At 47.5% G+C, this 15304-nt stretch overlaps 1 protein-coding gene across 1 annotated transcript in view; it reads right to left on the reverse strand.

Annotated features, from left to right (window-relative positions):
* Positions 1-1038: 1038 nt before the first annotated feature.
* SLC52A3 (solute carrier family 52 member 3) overlaps positions 1039-15304 on the reverse strand; it is a 32437-nt gene continuing 18171 nt past the window's right edge. Inside the window, exon 4 of the mRNA XM_075276935.1 lies at positions 1039-1251. Coding sequence (XP_075133036.1) covers positions 1039-1251 — 213 coding nt within the window. The remainder of the gene's footprint in view (positions 1252-15304) is intronic.

The raw sequence follows: 15304 nt of genomic DNA on the forward strand, positions 1-15304 counted from the left end.
CACGAATCATGCAGAGAGGAAAGTACTTCATGAACTACTTTCTGCTCCGCATGACTCGTGCGGACACCACGTGGAAACCACATGGACTCCGTTATAGTCAATGCGTTTGGTATTCTGTTCAGAGAGTACCCAAGCGGACTCCCTGAACGAATACCGAACGCAGAAGTGAACCATGCCTTATGCCCTGTTCACATCTGCTTTTGTATTCCGTCCGGGGAGTCCGTATGACTCGTGCGTGCAATGCGCGGCAAGCACACGGACCCCGTTATGGGCTAAAGCTAAAGCGCTGCGGGAAAAACCACGGCGGGAATACATCACGGTTCTTCCCGTAGTGCTTTGAACAGAAAGGTTGCAGAGTTTTCCTCCACAGACTTTCTCTTACAATTATATCTACGGGAAAGCTGCCAGTGTTTCCGTAGATATAATCGACATGCTGCGATTTTCAAAACTGTGCGTTTTGGAAATCACAGCGTGTCCGCGCTGCAGTTTTAAACACAAAGTGGGCATGAGATTCGCATGAACCCCATCCACTTTGCAAGTATTGTAAAACGCCGCGATTTCATGCCCGTGTGGCCCCGGCTTATAGGTATAATTGAAACAGAAAGTCTGCAGAGTAAACCTCTGTGTACTTTCTGTGAATAGCACTTCGGAAGAAACCGCAATGAATTGCCACCGTGGGTTTTTCCCGCAGTGCCTTTATGCGGCGGACTGCACTTAAATCTGTTTTCAGAATGTGAAAGTTCCATCTGGTGAGCATACAAAGATTAGTCAAAAAACGTATGTGCATGCTGCTCTGCAGGGCTGCAATGGGCTGCAATATAGCAATACTATGTACCCTGGCATCCTGCAGAAATGAGGTATATGATAATATACGTGTACTGGAAATTAGGAGGCACAGAGCATAGGATAATGAAATCAACCTTGCAGCCCATAGTTACACATATGATTTTCTGTGTAGAGGTATCTTGTTTTCAATCTGTGATCCACATTTTTGCATATAGAGGTCCATATTTAGTATTTCATCCCTTGTCTGGGGACTTAGCTAGGACAGCTCATATTGCAGAGATCAGCTGATCTAAAGAAGCTATATACATTGACCAATGGAAACATGACAAGAGCACCGATCATGGATCCCAGCTGTACTACTGCTCCACACCACACGAGGGCACTGTGACTTTGACTTCGGAGAATTACCCCAATCATGACTTTCACGTAACTGAGCGTCCCAATAAAAAGGACCCAGGACATCACCTGAAAAGACAAATTCAAAAGTCAGGACAACATACGGGTCAGTCATAAAGGAAGATCTAAATGGGTGTATATTACATATATTTAAAACCAGATAGTTCACAATACCTATATATTCCATAGTATTTGGGAATGTCCCTTTATAAATGAAGCTTGGGATAGTTTATTCTAACATATAGAGGATACATGGATACATAGAGAGTGCATATGATATCTCTATTCAGCTGTCGCATGGGCATTATTTAACACCAGGGGTAGGCAACCTTTTTTGTTCGGTGTGCCCATAAAAGTTAAAAAATCAAAGATGAGGTCCTCGGAGTGCTGCACAATAGTTGTAAGGCTGAGTACCGCTATACTAAAGTCATACACCACAAGCCATAACAAAGAAGTATTGCAACAAGACACATGCATTTCCCAGTACACAGCTGTACTTATCTATAAGGTTCCATTCACACGGAGTAAACGCGCGCTCATTTTGGCAAAATACACGTGTAAAGAATACACTTGTAAAAATAAGACTCCCATTGACTTCAATGACATTTTACACGTGTATTTTGACGTGTCATTGAAGTCATTGGGAGTCTTATTTTTACACGTGCATTTTGCCAAAATGAGCGAACGTTTACTCCGTGTGAATGGACCTTTAGAAGCAATAATAGTGCCTATGCAGCCCCCAATTAGTGGTAAATGTAGGCGTCCAGGAGCACCGTATGGCAGCAGCCTTATGGTGGTGACACACTATATCTGGAAGCAGGTATAGCTACAGCTGCATCCAGTCCTAGGCCACTGGTACTTTCACCTTAATGTGAGGGTCTGTATCTGACGTGTATTCTTTACACGTGTATTTTGCCAAAATGAGTGCGCGTTTACTCCGTGTGAATGGACCCTAAAACTATGTTCAGATGGTGCATTTCTGCTGGAAAACTGCCTGTTTTTTGTACAAAAACACAATGCTATATAGGATAATGTCCCATAGTGGTATCTTCATACCCTATCTTGTCCCATTGTTGCCCCTCCACACAGTTTAATGTCCAATAGCAGCCCCTACAAACAGGTTAATGAACCATAGTGACCCATCCACATAGTATAATGTCCCATAGCGGCCCCTACAAACAGGTTAATGTACCATAGTGACCCATCCACATAGTATAATGATCCATAGTGGACCCTCCACACAGTATAGTATCCCAACAAATTTTCCAAAGATTTCGGGTTCAGCTTGTCTGCTCCACAAGGTGTAATGTCGCATAGCGGCCCCTCCACACAATATAATATCCCATAGTGGCTGATCCACGTGGTATAATGTCCCATAGTGGCCCATCCACACAGTATAATGTCCCATAGTCAGGGCCGGTTTTAGACAAACTGGCCCTGTGAAGAATTAAATTAAGCCCCAAATGCTGATATATCAGCAACGCCATCATATTTCCAGTGGCTTTGTCACCTCCCGTACGCCTCTGATCATTATACTCTGGGGTCTGAGGAGACCCTGAAGTATAATAATAGTAGTTTAGGGTCGGACATATTTGGCACAAAATAAACCATGGTATAAACGTAGACTAGATACCCTAAAATGTACCAGATAGATCATCCAGCAATATTGTGTCCAGTAGCGTAAGTAGGAATGGCGGGGCCCTGTGGCGAACTTTTGACATGGGGTCTCCTCCAAGAGGGGTACATGGATGTGCAGGCTGTTTGTGAATAAGAGGGTGACGTGGGGTGCAGGTGTGTATAAGCAAGAGGGGAAATGGGGGTGCAAGCTGTGTGCGAGCAAGAGGGTGATTGGGAGGGGGGAACCCCCCATTCCACAACACTCTTGCTCACCCACAGCCTGCACCCCCATTCCAGCACACTCTTGCTCACCCACAGCCTGCACCCCCATTCCCCCTTCTTTCTCACACACAGCCTGCACCCCCAGGTCACCCTCTTTGCTCACACACAGCCTGCATGCCCATGTACCCCTCTTGCTCACACACAGCCTACACCACCCATTCCCTCCTCTTGCTCACATAGGGCAGAATGGGGGGTGCAGAATGCGAGTAGGAGTGTACATAGGTGTGCAGGTTGTATGTGAGAAAGTAAGGAATGGGGGTGCAGACTTTCTCACACACAGCCTGCACACCCATGTACTCCTCTTCCTCACAGCCTATAACCCATTCCCCCCATTGTACACTGACCTGTACAATCCGGGTAGCTCTGCCCACAAACGACACTGAATCTATGTTAGTAGATTAAAGGACCTCATCATAACATCATGTCTCAGGTCCTTCAATCTACTAGTATAGATGCCGGCACAGGGCCTGGGGACAGCGGGCAGGAGATAGAAGTTTCTCCTGCCCGCTGTCACTATGCAAGTGCTGGGAGGCAGCAGGGGCCCGGACAGCAGGCGGCCCCTGCTTGGGTGCAGTAGTAAAGGCAGCAATTGCTGACTTTACTACTGTTAAAAGATGGACTGTGAAGGAGGCAGCTCCTCTCCATCTTCAGGCAGCCGCCGATGCTGCAGTAAATAGGGCCCGTTATGTGATGGAGTTACTCCAGCAGGTAACGGCCTATTTAAAAAAAAAATAAAAATCTGCAGCGGTAGCAGCTGTCACCGGCTCCCCTGGTGTCCCAGGCCCTGTGGTAGCTGCCTCCGCTGCCACCACGGTAGTTACGGTATTGTGTCTAAATCTTAGACATCTCATGAAGTTCACCTAACAAATACTCTCAGGGCTTCCCGGGCTAGGGAGATCATGTATGGAGCGGCGGCTGCCAGGCGCAGCAATAGACAGGGTAGTGGTATCGGGTAAGGTAGCTTGCCGGCCAAGCAGCCCATATTCAGTATCCCATTGGTTGGCTCACTAGGAATTTTCCCAGTGGTATATATTGCCATTCTGCCCCCTATCTATTGAGCTATTTTTTTTTTTTTACTACCAGTATGTCTTTGTAGAGTGGGAGGAAATCCACACAAACATGGGGAGAACGTACAAACTCCTTGCAGATGTTGTTACTGGCAGGATTCAAACCCAGGACTCCAGTGCTGCAAGGCTGCAGTGCTAACCACTGAGCCACCGTGTTGCCCCTGAACTATATATTTATCTGTTGATTTATCTATGTCCATCTATCTTGCAGTATCCCATGTGACAAGTTCCTATATAGTTTATATATATCAATGACAGTGTTGTTCACCTATGAGAATGTTTCTGTCCTAGTAATTCATGGCCTGTAGACAGAAAAGCAGGACTGTCAATTGCTGGCTCTGTGTTATAACATTTCAAAGTCCACATTTATTGCTCTCCTAAGGTGAAAAATCTGCTGTATTTTGCTCAGGGAAACATCTACAGGGCAAGACTCACAGAACAGAAATTGGAAATCAATAAGTGGTTGGGGTCTCTGATATAAGATGCCTGGAATATTAATAGCTATGCGACAGGTGTTACTGAAATGATATTGTAAGTCTGTCCACATACGATGTACTAAATTCTGTGAAAAACAAGATCTCTGCAAGAAACTGAATAGATTTACACGCATCAACCCGATCAATGTTGTCTTGTGGCTTTTACATTACAGCTTCATTTCAGTGGCAGGACATAGGTACAGATACATATGTTTCTAGTAAGAAATAAGAGCCACAGCACCACCCTGTGACTGTAGACAGCATACTGTACATTGCCTCGGATATCTAAGGGCTCATGTATAAGATCATAAAAACCGCTCCATACAAACTTTATTCGCAGAGGGTGTGTAGCCGTTTAAGAGGTAATGCTCATATCACAGGGGTGAATGGTCAAAAAAGTTCACTATAAAACTTATTTTATTACGAATCAAAATAAAACCTCCACATTAAGTATAAGCATCTGCTATTGAAAATACTGATATGCAGACTACCCGAGAAATGTTAATGTAAATGGTACTATAATCTTTCTGACAGAGTTGTGCAGTGCCCTAGTGGCTTTGTGTACAACAGAGAGAAGGTAACCCCCATGTGTTCATCCATACCTGGCGGTCATTACTCCATGTAAAATAGCCCAAAGAACCCTCAAATAGTAGGGGCTAAATCATAAGTGGCATCTGCCCGTCAGTAATTCCCAAACTGGATCAAATATTGACTGACACAGGATGGATACGAGGGGTGACATATGATGAATAATTACCACTTCCCTGTTCCCAGATTCTTTCCCAGTCAGCCCTTATAGATCCAGATATTCCCAGAGACCCTCAAAACACCTGATCTGGATGTCTTTAACAAGACAAGCTAAAATCTAGGCAGTATACTGATAAAAAAAAACAAACAAAAAAAAAACATATATGCCCCTGGTGACCGGACACAGATCACCTCTGCTAAGAGTCTATCTTATGTCAAGGAGAAATGTGCTATATCCAAGCCAGTGCTATCGTCCCACCATTAAGATAAGATAAGATAATCCTTTAATAGTCCCACAGTGGGGAAATTTCAGTATGTTACAGCAGCATAGTAATACAGATACAGGATAATACACAGTAATATATTACGGAAGTAGACACACATATGCTGAGAAGAGAAGATATACTAAGAGTCCATAGCAGCTAAGGAACAGAAGAAGAAAGAAGGAAGACTTCATAGTCATAATCATGGAATAACTAGGGTTGGGCGTTACTGACTGAATGGCGTCCCCTTCTTCTGCTTTGAACTGTGTATTCCTTCCCATAATAGGTTAATTCATAAATGGGTTAAATTCGTGCTATTACCTGTGGGGAATGTCTCATTCCTGCAGGGGTAGCCCCTCTTCTTTCTCTACACTAAGTTTGTTTAACTTTATGGTCAGAGTTCCTCTCTTCCCCTGTCAGGTTATTGGCTACTGTCTTTTGGTTTATCCCTGCTTATAAACCTTATAGTTTCCAACTGCTCGGCCTCTTATCCTGATCCCCCTGCAGAGAAGCTTTTGTGCTGCCAGTATCGTGGTTTAACTGTGGGCCTGAGGGGAGATGGCGGATCAGAGCATCGTCCAGCTGCTGCAATCCAGGTTGGATGCGGAGGGGCCGGGTTGGTTGCAGGGGCTGGTGCCCCAGCTTACCCCGGCTCCTACCCCAACTGTGCCCGGTGAGTCTTCTCGTGCGGAGCGTCGCTCCGCTCGAGTGTCGCGTCCCCCGGTTAGATTAAGCCCTAGCAGTTCCCCCCGTCCTCCTAGCAGACTTACCAGGGCTCCTGTAGCTCTCCCGGCAGCTGCTTCTTCCAGCGGAGCGCGCTGCGTCCGCTCGGAGAGTGGCCACGCCTCCGGAGGGAGTGGCCTCGGCGTCACTTCCGGTTCGCGGGCTTCATTCAGCCGCGCGGTCAGCCAGGGCTCCCCTCTCCTCTTCAGCACCTCTCCGTCCCCGGGTGGGGATTTCAATAGCATGGGTGGGCGCCATAGTTCCTCCTCAGGAGCGGAGGATGTCATTAACTCGGCTGTGAACAGTCCTCCCCCTCCGCTTCCGGCCCCTTCTTCCACCGGCGTGGTAGTTCAGGTGGGGGATGGTAGGCCCGTGCTGCCTGTAGCTGGGCAGGGCCCCCTCCCCCTTGCCCCCTCAAGCGACGTGGTACCCCCTGTTGGCTCGGCGTCCATGGGTGCTGTGACCTATGTCCTGCAAACGGGGCCTGCTCCCTCTATGCAATCTTTCCCTGCAGCCACAGGAGTTCCCCTGGGCCCTCCTCTAACTGCCCCCTCATTTCCCGTCCTAGCTGCCAGTGGCAATGCTGCCGAATCTCGGGTGGTCGATATTTCTGAGAGGTCCCGTGGCCGCTGTCGTTCGAGATCTTCCTCGGGGGCCTCTTCCCAGGGACCACAGAGGCGTAGGAGCCGCAGGTCTGATGGGTCTCATAGCCAGTGCTCCCGCCACAGCTCTCACTGTTCCAGACGTAGCAGGAGTTCCCGGAGATCCAGGCCTTCTCGCTGGCGTTCCCCGTCTTCAAGTGAGGAATCTTGCACTTCTGGTGGCTACAGGAGATCGGCACGTCCGAGGCGTGATAGGCTGGAGCCTCCTTTGTCGGCTGCAACGCCGTCCCAAGAAGAGGTCGTCGCTCGCACGGTTCCAGATGTGTCGTCGGTGGCTCCCCCGGCGCCAGCCGTGGGGCCCACTGCTCCGCCGCCAGGTGAGTTTGAGTTTGCCGGAGCATGGGGATCAGGGCAGGATTTATCTGCTTTGCTCCCTGCGCTTAAGGCTTTTCTTGCTTCTTCCTCAGCTAGTGCTGCTAAGTCTTCTCCTCCTCCTTCCGCTAGTGTCCACAAAGAATCCTTCTTCTGCGGGGTCCCCCCCTTTGGGGGCCCACTTAGAAGATGAGGTTAAGCAGAAGATTTGGGAAAACCAATATGTTGATATATGGTCCCTGGTTTCTACGGACCAGCACACTGTGGATAGGGAGAGGAGACCTTTTTCGGATAGGCCCGTTGAGCGTAAGCCCAAGGTTGCAAAAACAATGAATAACTGGTTACAGGCTTTCTTTGTTTTGGGTCATGTTATGGGGGAGTGTCATCCGGAGCGTTGCTCGGAGTTATTTCTTTACATGGACTCCGTGTACAATGCTTTTAAGTCGCATGGCAGGAACGCATGGTGGTGGTATGATGAAGAATTCCGCCGCCGCCTTGCGCTTCAGCCATCCATTGGTTGGGGTGTTAAGGCAACGGAGCTGTGGCTCCGTTTGATGATGTCTCAGAAACAGCCCTTTCCTTCAGGGGCCGCCGGACCAGCCCCCCCACAGGGGCCGGCGGCCGCGCGCAGACCAGGGGCCTGCTGGCTCTTTAACGAGGACCACTGCCGGTTCTTCGGCCTGTGCAAATATAAGCATGAGTGCTCCTACTGCGGAGGTAATCATTCCGCAGTGCGGTGCACTCGTCCGGCGAAGCCTGTGAAGCAAGCTAGCCCCTCTGAGGGGAAAGACCCCAGTGAGCGCGGCCGTGGCTAGACCTGTATCCCAACCATGAGGCTGCTGTTACGTTATTTGAGGGTTTTACGTTTGGTTTCTTTATTCCTTTTATTTACTCGGACTTGCCATATTTTTCCGATAACTTAAAATCGGCAAGGGATCTCTCTGATGTTCTTAGGGCCAAGATAGCTAAGGAGGTGGAATTGGGTAGGATAGTTGGTCCCTTTAGCTCTCCACCTTTTCACAACCTTAGGGTGTCACCATTGGGGGTAGTTCCCAAGAAGGAGGCAGGTAAGTACAGGCTGATACATCACCTGTCCCATCCTAAAGGTTCTTCTGTCAATGACGGTATCCCCCAGTCTGATGTTTCGGTTTCTTACGTTTCCTTTGACCGGGCGGTGGCGTTGTTACGTGTGGCGGGTTCTGGAGCTCTCATGGCAAAATCGGATATTGAGTCGGCGTTTCGCCTTCTCCCAGTCCACCCGGACTGCTATCACCTCCTCGGTTGTTCTCTGGACGGCCAGTATTACTACGATTCGTGTTTGCCCATGGGTTGTTCCATATCCTGCCAATTTTTTGAACTATTTAGCTCATTTCTGGAATGGGTAGTCATTATACATTACCTGGACGATTTCCTTTTTGTTGCCCCCGCTAGTGATTCCCTCTGTCAGAGATTGTTGGATTCGTTTCGGTCCCTTATGAGCAGGTTTGGCGTTCCTTTGTCCCAGGAGAAGACGGAAGGCCCGACGACTGTTCTTTCCTTTCTAGGCATTGAATTAGATTCGGTGCACATGCTCTTCCGCCTTCCCCGGGACAAACTGGATCGCCTGTCGTCACTTCTCCGAGGTTTCCTGTCGGTTAGCAAGGTAACCCTTCGGCAAATGCAGTCCCTACTGGGCCTGCTAGTTTTCGCTTGCCGTATCATGCCAATGGGTAGGGTATTTTCCTGTAGATTATCTCTTTCTACAAGGGGCATGTCATCTCCCTCCCATAGGATACGCTTAACACGTTCTCTAAAGGCGGATATATATGTGGCTGAGCTTCCTGGAAAGGTATAATGGTCATACTTGTGTTCAGGCAGTGGAGGCTACTAATTCAGACTTATCCCTCTTTACGGATGCCGCCGGGTCCACGGGATTTGGGGCGATTTTTGGTGTTGAATGGTGCGCGGAAGCATGGCCCGATGATTGGCAGCGGGCGGGTTTCTGCTCTAATTTAACTCTTCTGGAATTATTCCCCATAGTCGTTTCCCTGGTTTTGTGGGGTGGTGGGTTGAAGGACCGCCGGGTAATTTTTTGGACGGATAATGAGAGCGTAGTTCATGCTATCAACCACTTATCTTCCTCTTCCCCTCCTGTTCTATCCCTCCTCCGGCACCTGGTTCTCAGGTGTTTGGAGTTGAACGTATGGTTCAGGGCACGTCATATCCCTGGCTGTAAGAATGATGTGGCTGATTCTCTCTCCCGATTCCAATGGCAGGTGTTCAGGAGTTTGCTTCCGTGAGCTTCGTTGGAGGGCCTTTCCTGCCCGCGGTACCTGTGGGACCTTCCTATGACCGGGTGATGCCTCTGATCCAGCAGTCGGTGGCCCCTCCCACATGGGCCGGTTATGGTAAGGCGTGGAGAGAATGGTGTGAGCTGATTGGAGATAAGGATGTTCTGAATTGTGAGAGTGACAGGTGGGATGTGGTGTTTCGTTATTTGTTTCGGTTGCGGGATCAGGGGGTTTCTGCGGCAGTGGCAGCGCGGCGTTTTTCGGGGTTAAATTTTTTCTTTCAGCTGCGGGGTTGGGGTAATCTGTTCGGCTCTTTCTTATTTCATCAGGCTCTTAAAGGATGGCGCAGGGAGGGTTCCACCCGTGATACCAGGCGCCCAGTGTCGTACGACCTTTTATGCCGCCTTGTTTCTTCCCTTCCCGCGGTTTGTTCGTCTCCTTACGAGGTTTCCCTTTTTTCGGCCGGTTTTTCTTTGGCTTTTTTCGGCGCCCTCCGAGTTGGGGAACTCGTTCCCCCTTCTAGGGCTAAGCAGGGTGGTCTGTTGGCTGAGGACGTTGTCCTTGCCAATGGGTCAGTGAGAATCCGTATTCGTCGGTCTAAGACGGATCAAGGGGGTAGGGGTTCCTGGCTTCTAAGGGCGGTTGCCGGGGAGGTATGTGTGGTCCGTACGGTGGGTTCGTTTATCCGGGTGCGCCCGTCGGCGGTTCCGTTCTTGGTCCATTCCTCTGGCGAACCTTTAACAGTTTTCCAGTTTAGGTCTATTTTTCGCCAGGCTCTCGTCGCTTTGGGGTTGGAGCCGGGGGAGTACGGCACCCACTCGTTTCGGATTGGGGCAGCGACGGAGGCATCTAGGGCGGGTTTGTCGTCTGAATCGGTCCAGCGGATAGGTAGATGGAGTTCCTCATGCTATGCACGGTATGTTCGCCCTGAATTGTTGTGATTTGTTTCTTTGTAGGTGTTCGGAGATCGTTTGTCTGTTTCCTTGGTCACAGTTATATTTTCTGGGCTGCCCAGAGGGCCCAAGATAGACCCGGGGGTAAGTCCTTGGGTTTTCGAGACATCGAGGTCGACTGGTGTGGCATCCGAGGTCTGAAATGGTGCCAGGTTCTGCTCGAAGTCATCACTGTTTGACAGTTTGCCCCCCCTCCAGTCATTTTAGTCCTTCCCGCCGGGGGGAACGACTTGTGTTTCCTGGGTGTTTCTGAATTGATTACCCTTATGAGGGCTGATATCGATCGCATGTCCAGTTATTTTTCTGAGGTTATAATCGTATGGTCCGAGATAGTCCCGAGGGTTTCATGGCAGGGCGCCAGGGACGCTGCAGCTGTGGAGAAGGCCAGCAGGACTATTAATGCGCGTCTTGCACGTTTTGTTAGGTCTAAGGGGGGTGTAGTAGTTCGCCATAGGCAACTGGAGGGTGATAACCGTCATTTAATGCGCCCTGACGGTGTTCACCTCAATGAAATAGGCCTAGATATATTCCTTTCTGGCTTACAGGACGGGGTTGAGCAAACCCTCTTTCTATTGGGGGGGGGTCGGAGCCCAGTCTGAGTCTGGCCTCCTCCGTGGCGGTTTAGAGTACAGAAAATGGGAGTGGAGGTGACATGCCCGCGGGGAGTCCCGCGGCCGGCATACCACGCCACACCTACCCGTGTTGGCAAGTTGAAGTTAAAGTTGAGCCTTGCGGTTAAAGAGTTAACGTTCCTTGGGTTATCAATAAAGCTGTGGCCAACCCCGTCCACAAAATTGAGTGTTAAAACAGTGTCCTGTCTTTATTTGGGTTATGGGAAGTTAAAAAGGTGTTAAAGGTTTAGTGGTTTGCTGAGTCCAGTCAGTCTGGAATAACGCCCGCCCGCCTAGGGTTGGGCGTTACTGACTGAATGGCGTCCCCTTCTTCTGCTTTGAACTGTGTATTCCTTCCCATAATAGGTTAATTCATAAATGGGTTAAATTCGTGCTATTATCTGTGGGGAATGTCTCATTCCTGCAGGGGTAGCCCCTCTTCTTTCTCTACACTAAGTTTGTTTAACTGTATGGTCAGAGTTCCTCTCTTCCCCTGTCAGGTTATTGGCTACTGTCTTTTGGTTTATCCCTGCTTATAAACCTCATAGTTTCCAACTGCTCGGCCTCTTATCCTGATCCCCCTGCAGAGAAGCTTTCCCGCCCTCCCTCCCCTTTTTGTATCTTTTCTGTATGTGATGGTGGTTGTTACTGATGCCTGTCTCCTTTTTAGACTCTGCGGATTCGAAGTCACAGCTGGCGGTTTAGAGTACAGAAAATGGGAGTGGAGGTGACATGCCCGCGGGGAGTCCCGCGGCCGGCATACCACACCACGCCTACCCGTGTTGGCAAGTTGAAGTTAAAGTTGAGCCTTGCGGTTAAAGAGTTAACGTTCCTTGGGTTATCAATAAAGCTGTGGCCAACCCCGTCCACAAAATTGAGTGTTAAAACAGTGTCCTGTCTTTATTTGGGTTATGGGAAGTTAAAAAGGTGTTAAAGGTTTAGTGGTTTGCTGAGTCCAGTCAGTCTTAGTTCTCTGTGCGGAGTGAGGGATTTATATGAAGACTCCGATAGACTGAACACTCAACGGCTTTCACCCACTTGATATAGTTAGGAGTGGAATCAAGAAAATAAAATGACCACTGCCACCTGTATTGTGCAGTAAAAACACAGAAGAGACACATTTTTGAGTCACTGTGGCATTCTGGCATCACCTGTCATCAGCTGACAGCCTCTCAGCCAATCCTCAGTGCTACATACTGATGACATTGACAGTTTAGAAGGAGCTTTGGGTTGGAATACAAGGCATTTCAGTCATGGTAGAAGTAAGGGATGGATATGTTATTCATCACTGCATGATACAGAGCACTGAGTGCAGCAAAGCTTGCAATATAGCTAAAGGATCTAGGAGTAGGAGAATTAGAAAACAATTTAGTCAGCTTTAATCAATTCAGGAAGATTGGTGATAGAAATCATAGATAGGAATGAGGGAGAATATCTGTGCTGTGTGAGCCAGGCTGCAACAGTAATACTAATAAACAGACTCGCAGCCTGAACTAAATTTTTTATTTTATTTGCTCACTCAATAAAAAGTGGGATCTACAAAATAAAAAAAAGTTGACTGACGTAGTTCTAGTCTAATACTCACTGACCAAGTCACTTTTTTAGCGCTTTTCTATTTTTCTTTGGAATAGTTTTTGAATAAAAATCAATAAAAAAAACAGAGTCTGAATAATTATTACTGTATTATAAGCAGTATGGAGTAAAAAAAAAAAAACAGGGCAGGGGACAGGCAAAAGGAGGTACAGGAGGGAACACTTGTGCAACTACTAACAATAAGAATGTGGGTGACAACAGCAACACTTCTTCTGGTCTTGTAGCAACACCAATAGCTGCAGGATTGTTGTACTTCCTGAGAATGAAGATTAAGTTTTTGATTGCCTAGATTGGTCAATTACATGAGGATATTGCATCCAATAGTCACGTGATCTTAAGTTAGGCTTCTGTGTGTTCTTCCTCCTCGAATGTTGTAAAACAATTTACCTCATAACCTTTCTGGACTGTCAACCATGTCCCCTTCACTGACACAGAACCATGGTAGTCATGTGGCATATGCTGAGAAAGCTATTTCTCCTAATCAGAGTAGACTTCTTCTTGTTTGCAAGTAGAGGCAAGGTTTGGTACTATTATTGGTAGTCGTTCTGATAAGAGAACTAGTGGAAAATCTGGGGTAGAAAAGCAGGGAAGATGATAACATTGTGAATGATGATTCTTTTGAGGGTAGGACCTGTCAACTGGGTCAGGATAAGAAGATGACATCAGAAGAAGATGGTGGTAGCTGTAATAGAAACAATTCCAGCCAATGCACAGCCACAACATCTGAAAAGCCTGGCTGGAGCAGACCTGGGAAGGTGTGGTGGCACTTGTGGTTGTAGTGGCATATATGTTTACACTTCTGCTGGTGTTGGTGGCAGCAACAACACGCAGTCATCTCCCATGTGGGAATTTTTTTCTACATTTCCAAATGATAAATCCATTGCAATGTGTAAGATCTCCAAGCAAAAACTTAGCCATGGCCATGCAAGACCAAATGTAGGAACAACATCTCTAAGTACTCACATGAAAAGGCATCACATTCTTATTTCGCAAAACAGACTTGGCAGTAACACTAGCAGGGGAAGTGACCAAGATCATCCAACTCCTTCTCCCCATGATCTTTCTTGTAGGCAGGTCACATGTACACTTAGCACATGGTATGGACTTTCTCATCATCATCATCACCAAATGTTTCTGCTCTTCCTCGTCAATGTTAGTCATCCATAAGGGAATGCGTGTCAAGGAAACAGAAATATGTGCCCCAACACCCAGCGGTACTGCAACTTAATTCGCACATGACCAAACTACTGCCAGTGAAGTGCCTTTTAGTGGATTTCACTACCTTTCACCAACTCATGGCATGCGCTCAACCTCAATGGAGGATAGCTACTTGCCATTATTTCTCTAAGAAAGCTGTCCCTGCCTTATTTTGGCATCTGTTAGAGAATTTGGGCCTTTCCCTGGATAATACAAGACTTTCACGGCCCACTGGGTCAATGTTTTGAGCAGCAGCAGCCACAGTCCACAAATGCAACAAGGCTTGGTGTTAGTTGCACCCCGTTTGTGCAGGTCCAGTTCCGGCACTATGAAGGTCTCATCCGCCCTATCGAAGATTTATCTTCATAAAAGTAAGGCATTGTTTCCACTCCTCTTCCCTCATTTCAAAGGTATAAAATGAATGTTGCTATACAGCTTTACAATTGAGGAACCTGGATCAGAGGAGCCACATAGCGAAGGAACTACTTCGCTATATTCTCCAGTAAGTATCTTCCTTCATAGCTCTTTGCAAACTACAATTGTGCAGTGTTGTCGGCGACAGTGGCACAAATATTGTTGCTGTGCTGTCATTGGGTTGAATATTGTCTGCTTTATTAACATTTTTAGTGGCTTAAAAAAGTTGCTCCCTACATTTTATATGTTACAGAATACACACTCATGCAAAAGGGACAGAAGAAGAAGAACAACTTCCAACTCTTAGTCAATGTCATTGCCCTGGGGTGACACAAAGGGAACTAGAGAAAGATGAAGATCTAGGTCAGGATAATTATGGTGATGGAACTCCTAGACTGGAAGAGGAGGAGGAAGACTCTCCTTTGGATGAAGAGGCAGCCCTTGATATGTCACAGGCACAGCCAGAGGAGGAGGCTGACCCTTGTTTCTTTCAAGATGACAACAACCATACTAGCCAAGAACACCAACCTTGTTAGGCCCCTTTTTACACAGTGATAAGTGCATTATTAGCATCAAGCAGAGGGTTGAGTACTGGTTGGCAGTGCTCTTAGACTCTCACTTTATATCAAGATAATTGTAGAAAAATGCGCGGCACTCCTATCAGTTCCAAGGTGCTCTGATAGGGTTTCACTTCGAAACCACTTAGGAAAGTATTTCAGGTACTCAAGTATTCTTGTTAAATTCGTTATTTATTGAAGGTCATATTATTAAATAAGCAATCCACATACAGTGTGGAACAGTTTTTGGCTCACTGTGGATCCTTCGTCAGACCCGGATTGCCTTTAGGTAGAAAGAAGCCAAAAATGAAGGCAGAGCTGCAGGAGTAAGAAGTGATAGCATCACTAGGAGAAAGCATGCATCACCTCTAATAATTT

The sequence above is a fragment of the Leptodactylus fuscus genome, chromosome 6, assembly GCF_031893055.1.
Source record: "Leptodactylus fuscus isolate aLepFus1 chromosome 6, aLepFus1.hap2, whole genome shotgun sequence".
Taxonomy (NCBI): Eukaryota; Metazoa; Chordata; class Amphibia; order Anura; family Leptodactylidae; genus Leptodactylus; species Leptodactylus fuscus.